This window comes from Callorhinchus milii, unplaced genomic scaffold, assembly GCF_018977255.1.
Source record: "Callorhinchus milii isolate IMCB2004 unplaced genomic scaffold, IMCB_Cmil_1.0 Scaffold12, whole genome shotgun sequence".
NCBI classification, from domain to species: Eukaryota; Metazoa; Chordata; class Chondrichthyes; order Chimaeriformes; family Callorhinchidae; genus Callorhinchus; species Callorhinchus milii.
In genome coordinates, this window is record NW_024704753.1 from 6158249 (window position 1) to 6168878 (window position 10630).

General features: G+C 40.8%; 1 protein-coding gene across 2 annotated transcripts in view; it reads right to left on the reverse strand.

Annotated features, from left to right (window-relative positions):
• slc25a26 (solute carrier family 25 member 26) overlaps positions 1 to 10151 on the reverse strand; it is a 95682-nt gene extending 85531 nt beyond the window's left edge. For both annotated transcript variants that reach the window (XR_488020.2, XM_007895195.2), the window contains exons 1-3: positions 10083 to 10151; positions 7085 to 7241; positions 2258 to 2367 (exon numbers count right to left, since the gene is read on the reverse strand). Coding sequence is in view for 1 of the 2 variants with exons in the window: in XM_007895195.2 (XP_007893386.2) it covers positions 2258 to 2367; positions 7085 to 7241; positions 10083 to 10115 (300 nt within the window). In the remaining variant the exon portion in view is untranslated. The remainder of the gene's footprint in view (positions 1 to 2257; positions 2368 to 7084; positions 7242 to 10082) is intronic.
• Between the last annotated feature and the right edge of the window lie 479 nt (positions 10152 to 10630).

The following is a 10630-nucleotide window of genomic DNA, read 5'->3' on the forward strand; positions in this document are numbered from 1 at the left end:
GCTATTGAACTCATTAGCATCCATTGTTCACATATCCATTTAGGAGGACTCCTGTGGAAGAACTCCTGTTGGGAAGCCTCAGTGGGAGCACTACAGTTGGTAGGACTTCTTGGTGGGAGGACTCCTTGTTGGAGTCCATACATGTGTGATGAGCTTAAGTCACATTAGGAGATCCCCGGGGCAACAAATATGCCCAAGGCACTCCCCAATGCAAGACCTTTCCGATGAGCTATAAATCATAAATAATCTTTGCAATTGATACAGCGCTTTTCAAGTCTTCGAGACGTCTCAAAATGCTTCACAGAATATACTGCAAAGTGAATTGACTGTATATAAATATTTGTCTCTAGGTCAAAAAAAATACACTGAGTCCCATAATCTCTCAAGAATGGGGAGGTGAGAGAGAGTTTTTTGGGGGAAGGAGAGGGGAAAAGTTAAATGAGCATGTGAGCATGTGAGGAGGGAGGGAGGGAGCGAGGGAGCGAGGGAGCGAGGGGTAAGAGAGGGTTAAAGTGAAGCCTGAGGCCTGCTCACTGACTAAGCACCAGGAGTCAAGAGAGAGATCCCAGCACAGCTCACGCACCGCGCATGTGTCTGTCCGCCAATAAACCATTATTGACATTATATACTTCATTTATACCTTATCGATTTATACCTTACCATAAAGGTCTTGCATGTTTTTTTTTTGGTGGGGGGTGGGGAGATCTCGTATCGTTGATGAGCTATGACCTAACAAGCTCATCACATATGTATGGCAGTTTTGTTTAAGGTGTACACACAGTGTTTATGGTTTGTGAATGGTATCACTGAAATCCTCATTCCATGTTGGATCCTTTGGTTGCAAGCGCAGCTGCAACGGTTACAGGGAGTATTATACATATGGAATATTATGTCTGGCAAATTGAACAAATTGTTACTTAATAACCCTGCAGGATTACACACAACTGTTAAGCTTTCAGTACAGGTTTGGTCATGCAATCACTGAAGAGCAAGTCCTGGCTGATATTTACCATGACAACAGATGCGGGGATGGGGGAGAAAATATAGGAGGACGTAAAAGCTCTCCTTAACATTTCAACTGTATATATTATTAAAACAAAATGGGCACTTGGCAGTAACTTCATCTCAGCATTCAGATGAAAGTGATACAAAAGCTTCAGCTTTTCTCTCGTTAGAAAATATGAAACTCGAGATGAGATTATGGGCCTTAATCACTCTTGGGTTTTCACTTTTCTCTATGTATTTTTCAAGGAAATGTTCCTCCCTGTGTTTCAGAAAACAATATCGCTGAAAACTGTGAGTTCAGATACCTAGGCAGCTTTTTAGCAAGCATCCTGAGCACTTCTCTGTTGTTAATTCACAGAGTCCGCAGTTAAATTAATATTTGGGTTTTAAGTGAAGTTCGGTCAGTCTCAATCTAGTTCCCAGTGAGCACGAGATTGTCCATAACTTGCATTAAATTGACAATCTCACACAGAGAGAACGGAAGGACGGCTGGTGTGCAAAATGGGCACGTCGCATTGGAGCATTGGGGAATGTGCTCTTCCAATGTAATTATTGAGTTGAAGGGACCCATATCTGACCTGGGAGCTCTGGATATGAAAATTGCATGCAAAAATAGAACATTTTCCATTCCCCAGCATGACACCATGTCTTTAACCTTGAAAAGCACAAAAAAACCACAAATTGAAAGAAAATTTACTCTATATTCATTTCTATTTCAACAGCGCAGCTCCGTGCCACAGTCCATTTTTGGTAAAGTGGATATTTTGCCTAAATTATACGTTTTAGCACATTTGTATAAACTATTTTTGTCTAAATACTTTCACAGTACAAAGTACTTGGACATTTTTTGACCCCTGAAAGTTAATCATGTAAAAGTACTGAAGTAACAAAAAAGAGTACTAAACTTGAAGTGTCACCAACATTTCATGCTTATGGTTTTTATAGTGTGCAGTTTTTTAAAAAATAATATTCTGTTGAATGTTACTTTGTCTTTTTTTTATTAATTTGCCCAAAACAGTAGGCAGTAATTATTTTGTTTTAGAAAACACAGGGAAGACAATAGCAATTCAATTCAGGCCATCACCAAACCCATTAATGACAGAGAAGTGAAACTTTTGCAAGATTTTAAACCAAGGAGAAACTTATATATATTTGCAGTTATTAATTTAAGTTAAGGTTTAAGTATTGATTGGATTTTAGAAATGGTACCAGAACAGCAGTGCTTGTTGGTGTGTAAAGCTCAGGCACTCACCACTTCCCCAACTGAAGCACCAACCATCTGTACAAGTGGGGCCGTTTTTGGAGATGAGTGAGGTTCCAGCGCTGATTTGATACATTCGTAAGAAACGAAGAAAGCAGCAGCTGAAATTCAGTTTTACACAAGACAAAGGATTCCAGTCAGTCATCAAAACACAGAAAACTTGATGTAATTCTTCGAAAAATTTGCAAAGCATACACTTATTGTCTAATTGCTCATTTGTGTTTCTATTAGTTTCGGAAATCTAGCATTATGTTCAAGCTCTTTTGTCATCTTGATGAAGTGTAAACTATATTGCACTGTTATTTCAGCACAGTCATTAACTGAAGAACACTAAATAATCATTGTTAAAATATGGGATAACCAGCCCTTATTTAGAAAGTGACATGCAAATCAAGCTATTAAGGACTTCCCAAGTATAATCTTCTGCCCTTCTCTGGTTGCCTGATCCTCAACCAAAAGCTTATTAAACTTCTACTTAATTCACTGCCCGGAGATGGTTATGAGTTGTCTGAAATGACACACTACAAGTGTTAATTTTCTCCTCTCTAAGGTATGATCTATACTTGGTTCTGGTTCTGACAACCCATCTAAAATGAGCGTAATATTGAACACTGCTTTGATTAAGAATATAAGGAATACAATTCCATTCTTTTCAATGCACCTCACTGAAATTACCTACAAGTTACAGAGAATCCCCCCAAAAGTTCTATTAATTCCTTAAGGCTTTATTCACACTGCAAAGCATTAACTTAACTAAACAGTAATCATCTATTCTCCACGGGCGCAATGCAATGATCCCATACTGAACCACTATCCTCACTAAATAGGAGTCATCTAAATATTTCAAATGATGTCATTATTGTCTAATTCTTTTAGTATTGAATAAAACGAGGAGAATTTTTTTCCAAAACATTAAGGTTTGCCTCCCCTGAAGTCACTGTATAATCGAAGATCCAGGAGACAAATTTGGAACTATTTTGTTTTAAAACTTTTTTTATTTTGAGAATATACAAAATACAGAGTAATTACTACAGATTGCGAGGGAGAAAGCCTCAAACAAAGGCCCAAAGAAAAAGGGCATAATTTGCAGTAAAACAGCAGCAACACAATGCAGTTTAGATTCAGTTCAAAACAGTTAAACAACTGAAGTATGATTAAGCAGTCACATATTAGCCTTAGAAATAACGCATGTGTTCAGTTGAATCCAGAAGACCCAACTGGAATCAGTACAATGAGTCATAGAATTTGAAACAAGAAAAGTCTGAAACATGATTATCAAGGCTCCAAAACAATAGTTCACGTATTTGACATAGAAAGGTAGGTGATATGCCTGTAGAAAATAAGCAGCCCCCACCTCGGAACTAAGCTCAGAACGAAGGCTTTAAGGCTTTACATAAATAACTTAACTTAAGATAGAGAATACATCCGTGTCTCCAACTGATACACGTTCAATAATTATACTCTTCATGCTGAGCAAGATGGCATTGATGCCTCTCTACAGACCATTGGAAGCCTTGACCTTACCATGTACAGAAGGAGGCCAATGAAATGCCCCATTTGACCTCCACATGGTCACAGCAAATCCATAATATAATGATAATTCCTTGCATTTGATATACCGCTTTTCACATTCTCTAGACGTCTCAAAGCGCTTAAATTAGATCAGGTGCTACAGGAATACTTGGGAAGGGACAGATTTTCTGAAGTATAATGGCCCAATAGATGGCATGCAAGTGGGAACCAACTCCTATTCTCCTATCTCCAACACTAATCTGCAATCTCAGGCTGCCAATCATGTAGGCATTCTTGTGTGCAGTAGGTACGAAGGAGGATTTTCAGTTATCCTTCCTGCAGGCAGCTGTTGTGTGAGAGCCAAATACTGCAGGCTGAATAGCCTCTCATTACCCATCTGAAATCATACAATAGGAATTTGGTTATCAAAGTCTCTCGTGAGCGAAACAAACTTTCTTTTAAGATGGTTGCCTTTTTTTAAAAAAACATTTCTTCAGATCCACCACTCCCTTCCCACCTCCCACCACCACTAGAAGCAATGTGTCAGGTTTGCCAGAATAAAGCTGCAATACCAATCTGTTTTCCTCAACCTGAATGACTCCAAGCTTACAACATGCCTGAAAACCTGACCCATTGTTTCCCTTAGAGAAAGGAAGTAATGGATCGGGAGAAATGTTTTTAAAAAATAGTAGCAACTATTTTAGGGGTTAAGCTTGCCTTGCAGAAAAACATCTGATCGGATCAAACCGCCCTCCGGCAAAGGAGAGTTGTGAACTGTGAAAGATACACATCAATTGCAAAGATGATTAGATCTTGTTGCCTATGCAAACCTGAGGCAGACATCCCAAATGAGACCAGACCAGAAGGACCTCATCCATAACAGGATGAATCTAAACAGACTGGAAACCTATCAAGGAACAGCTCTGTTTCACCTCCATCCATTGCAGAGGCAAATTTGAGAAATGTGCAGCCAAATTGAAAAGGTAGCACCCTCCCAAAACACCTATGTGAACTGTACTTTGTTTCAAAACGGTGGGACAGGGTGCACTGGAAATCAAGTAAACAGAGAAGATTATATGAGTTGAGAAAAATATTACCAGATTTTGCAAAACTAATGTACCAACAACAAAGGCACTTTCAAAGGAAGCTCTCACATGCCTTCCAAACGATTGATATTCATCAATTTGCTCATTAAAATGGTAGCTATTATACATTACTCTAAGGATTTTTAAATGCAATGCTATTCTCAAGAGAGGGAAATAAGTCCCATGTATTCTGAATTTAATTGGACAAGATGACTGTAACTGCCTGACCTTTGCAGTTAATTAAAGCAATGCTAATCACTACAGAGAAGCATAAAACTGGCGTTCATTTCATGGACAAAAATATAATAGATTATATAAACAATTACTTGATGGACGTGCGACATTTCAATGTGGCCTACAAATGAGGTGCCAATGGGCTTTTCATGTTAAACTTCATTGCTGCACTGAATTCGCGAGTCAAATGATCACACCCTGAGGCAATCCCAAATCTTTAGAGACCATAAATTCACTAGATCAATAAGGAAGTAATTCTGGTTTACGAGATCAACGTGCACTGTGCTGCAGGTCCAACTGATGAGAAAAAGCCAATGCTTTCAGCACCTTTTCAAACGCACACGTTTCCTTCATTTCACTTGAAGAATTTACAAAAGTGGAAATGGAGGTGCATATTCTAAACAGTATACAAACTTTATAGCAAATAACATCTGAGCCTTAACCAACACCCCTCTCTCCTTGTCCCCCACCTCCTCCCCCGCCCTCACCTGTCATAACGTGATTGTTTAGGTCTGTGGTAAACATCCAGCTTCTGGCATTGAATGCCCAGCTTCCAGCACATAGGTGCAGAAGTCCTCCCAGCATCTAATACCTCTCTAACCTCCTCTCTCCCCGATCCATCACCCGGAGCTTCTGCTCAACTGGCATTGGCCTCCTACTCACCCTCCCACCCTCCGCCCCACCATCAGAAGTCACGCTTTCAGCCACTAGGCCCCATATGTCTGGAACACTCTCCTTTAATCCCTCCGCCATGCCCCGTCTCCCCTTTTCCAGGTCCCGTCTGAAAACCTTCCTCTTCAACCGTGCTTATGGCCACCTCCCCCCACAACACCCACCCTCACCCTCCCCCCACCCCGGCTCGGAGTTCAGCTCCGCCACTGTTAAGCGCTCTGAGATGCTACCGTGCATGGAGGGCGCTATATAAGTGCAAGTTGCTGTTGTTGTTGTAATGATGTCCAAGCAACTGCTTGACAGGCCTGGGTTGGCACGTGAGATTCGGGTGGGAGTCGAATGAGGTTTGGAGGGGAAAAGATGACTGAAGGCATGGTCAAAGAGGAAGATCTTGAGACAACAACAACAACAAGATTCCATTTATAGAGCGCCTTTCACGTCGAGAGGATGTCCCAAGGCGCTGGACAGTTGGGTCAGGACCCGAGCCTTGGGGGAAAAATGGTCAGGATGAGGGAAGGGAGGGAGGGAGCGAGGAAATGGTCAGGGTGAGACAGACCTTGAAAGGGGTGAGTTGGAGAGGCTCCAGGACTCAGTACTGCATAATACACATTAAATAACAGATTCCTGGGATTCAATTATAATGCAGTACTCCATCAAGGAACTCACTGGCGATATTTAGGAAAAAATAAGTATCAGTGAGTTACTACAATGTCTTTTCACCTCCGGGACTTGGGTTTCAATCCAGTCAAGGCTGATATGATGAAAGCCTCCCTTTTACTGTGTTCTCAATGCACACAAATGCTCAGGGCAAGAACACCCACAGTTCAGTAGAAACTGGCAATCTCGACTACGAAAGATCAGAACGGCAACTGGTGTGTGAAGTATTGTGCCTTCTTGAGATGGAGGTTAAGGCTCATTGCTGGATCAGGAGATGCAGGAGCTTTTCCTATTCTACACAAAGTCCTGGGAGCCATGGATAAATGTAGCTATAAAAATCCCCCAAATCAACAAAGCTTGACACAAGAAAACAGGGTTAACATTTTGGCTGGGTCTTTTCTAAGAAAGAATAATTTCTGAAGTATGAACAGTTCCCTCTTAAGACTTCCTCTTCGGTACAGACTGACCTGATGTGGATTTCTGAAAATAAAATTGTTCTGGGCTTCTTAACCCACAAAGCAATTAAATATACCAAGTGCAAATTTACTCATTTACATAAAATAATTCTTACAAAAACTGTATTCCACAACATACTATAACACACTTATCTCCTATACAAGCAGTTACATTAGATTTTCAAAAGATGTCAAGAATTTACCACTGGGAAAAGATCCTATGGCAGCACTAGGAACACCAGCATAAATGCCTCGAAATCCTCCTGTCTTGGAGAAGCCTTGAGAGCTCTGTAGTCTGGTTTTAATGGTGTCTAGTGGAAAGAGAATCAGGTCTACACATATGCCTGCTACACCACCAGCCTAAATCAACAAGCAAAAGCAACACAGATCAGTTATTTGTGGTAATGCTGTATTCACACACACACACACGTTACAATTACATTGCAACTTCTGAAATTGAAAGCATTAGCATTTGAAAGCATTTATGTTCAAACTGTATAATTTTGTTTTGTGGTATACAAATTTTTAAAATGGGTTATTTGCTATTGATAAAATCACTGACAATGTTAGATAGATATGCTTTAAGGCCACAGTGGTTTCTCTAAACAATTTCTTCTGTGATTCTTTGTGCCTTGGATGAGGGCAACCAAGTTATTAAATAGATCAATTATCCAAGCACAATGTGAACCTAATAGTTACACATTATGATCTTCTGACTTGAATCCCACTGAAGATCAAACAGCAACAAATGAGAGGCTGACCCTGTAATTTATATATCATAGTTTAACCTTTGACTCTTGAAATCTTTATTTCCCAAGGTATCAAAATGTAAGAATTATGATTTGGAATCTATTCTGTTTTTTCAATCAAGTGTTAGTGTGTACATTATTGACCTGGGTTAGGAAGTAGAAATCAACCAGGATTCCTGATCCCACTCCAGCAACATATGTGAGATGGAGGTGGTTGTAGACCAGGATGGCGACAGGATTGAGCTTACTTAGCTTACAACGATCAGCCTCAGTGCCCCTGGGATAGGAAGGGGAGAATTAACCAGGATACAAGATGACACCGGAAAAAGCCTAATACTGTACTTCACTTCTGCTCTACTCCAGCGCTCACGCCAATTCTAGACACCAATCAGGGTGTTTTAATTTTTTTTATTTTGCATAATTTGTTTTTCTTTTATCGAATTAAGTATGCATGTCTGTTTAATGAAAGAAAACATTGATTAGTTTTAATCTGCCTATCCAATTTACACGTATACTTCATGTAAATTTACTTTTTGGAAACTCCCATTTATCCTACTTTAAAAGGGATTCCCTCAAGTATTAAACATAACTTCACTATCTTTATTTACTTGAGATTTGCACTCAGTCTTCAAATCTCAGTTTTCTTCTTTCGCCATCCCAAATCCCCCAAATGTTGATGGAGTTACAGTTAAACTGTAATCCAATGCTAAATATCGATAAGTGCCTGATGAAGTTCGCAGGGGCAGTTGTTAAGGAAAGGACATTTCTTCACCTTGATGGGACATAGTTGGCACTGCAGGCCAGTATAAACTCAAATATTACATGTTCAACCTGCACTGGGCTGTCAACAATCTTAACTAAAACCTCCATTTCATCTTGTACCTCGTCAAGTCAAAACAGCCCAAAGCACTTCAAAGAAGCAAATAAATAATTTGCTTTTACTCTACCCCCGCACTCACCCCCACCCCAGTACAGTATTATCCTTTCTAACATTAATTAGAGATTCTTTCTAATATCTTACAACTCCCAATAAGTAATTCTGTGCAAATAACCTATAAAATCAAGACAAAGATAATAATATCTTTTAAAATTATTTGTTTCAGAAAATGTCCTTGAATGTCATCATCACAACACCTTGAGGGAAATGAAGTTTCTATATTGCTACCACAGTAATTACTGTACACTACTAATTACTTTATAACAGTAATAATGGGATGCTAACCTGCATGAGGGGTGCTATATAAATGCAAGTTTTTGTTATAATGTAGCCAATGATATACCGCACATTATTGCCATCTTTGTTGCAGCACCGGAGCTTCATATTATTTCCACTTGTCAATGTTTACAAAATTGATTATTTTTGAAACAGGTTTGACTTGTGTGTTTCACTGTACAAATAAAATGTTAAACAAAGTAAGTTAGAGCATTGTTTCTTGATATTTCTAATGTAAACACTGAACTGTTTATTGTCAATTGTGCCAAATGACCAATCTGGGGATTTAATTCATAATTGATTGCAATATTTTAAAATTTAATATGTAGTCAGTAATCTTAATAATAATAATAATAATCCTTGCATTTGATATAGCGCTTTTCACGTTGGAAGGACGTCCCAAAGCGCTTCACAGAACACACTGTAAAGTGAATTGACTGTATATTTGTGGGCGAATGCGGCAGCCAATTGCGCACAGCAATGTCCCACAAACAGTCATAGATTGAAAATGACTAATTTTATTATTGTTTTTGGTTTTGGAGGGATTATTATTAGGCTCTGTATGGAGTAAGGAAACTTGCCCAAGGTTTCGCCCTCTGCCTGGAATTGAACTCGGGTCTCTCACTTGCAAAGCGAGTGCTCTAACCACTGAGCTACAGGACTCCAGTAGCAACAAATAGTGGTATTTAATTGTAACAATGTATGTTTACATAGTGATAACAATTATAGCGTTTTTATGTTTTTAAGTCTGTAGTGATAATATATAATATTTAAGCTGATAAGAGGAAATAATAGTCATGATTAACAATAAAATTCGAGATAAAATTTAAGATAACAATAGTAGTCTCACACATAATAACAATATCATGTAATATTTAAGCTGATGACAGTAGTAGAAGGTTTCATAAGCAGTTACTGATAACAGCGCCATATTATAATAGTCAAGAAACAATAACAGTAATATTTGTCTCAGGAGCAGATATTAAGTAATATTTAAGATAAAGAGTACTGTTTAGTCTGGGGAGCAGTTACTAACAATACAGTAATATTTAGACCGTAACTGTAACATTAGTCTCGGGAAGCAGTGGCTGAGAATAACCTACAATAATATTTGAGATGATGGTATGAATGTAAATAATAATAATAATAATAACACTGTTCCTGCCATCAGCTTAAACAGCAGCAGCAGCACTGCCCCCACGTGACCCCGGCGCTGGGGCAGAGCGGCCCCGCACTCACCACGAATGACTTCCTGGGGTCTCTGAGCTGCATCGCGCCCCTCTCACACTCCCGCTCCCCCGACACTGTCACTGACACCCGGGGCAGCGAGGAGGCGGAGGAGACCGAGGAGACCGGCTCCTGCCAGGGAGCGGACATCTTCCCGGTGACCTCCTCCTCCCCCACCGGATCACTTCCGGGGCCCAGTCAGGCTGCTTCCGGTCTCTTCTCCCGTCTCCCTGAGCAGCGGCGGCAACAACAACAACGACGACGACTCCGCTCGCCATAGGCTCTCGCTGTCCGCCGGCCCCCGCCGCAGGCTCTCCCTGGCCGGCACTGGCTGGCAGGGGCTCTCCCTGGCCGGCACTGGCTGGCAGGGGCTCTCCCTGGCCGGCACTGGCTGGCAGGGGCTCTCTCTGGCTGGCAGGGGCTCTCTGGCTGGCAGGGGCTCTCCCTGGCTGGCAGGGGCTCTCTCTGGCTGGCAGGGGCTCTCGCTGGCTGGCAGGGGCTCTCCCTGGCTGGCAGGGGCTCTCCCTGGCTGGCAGGGGCTCTCCCTGGCTGGCAGGGGC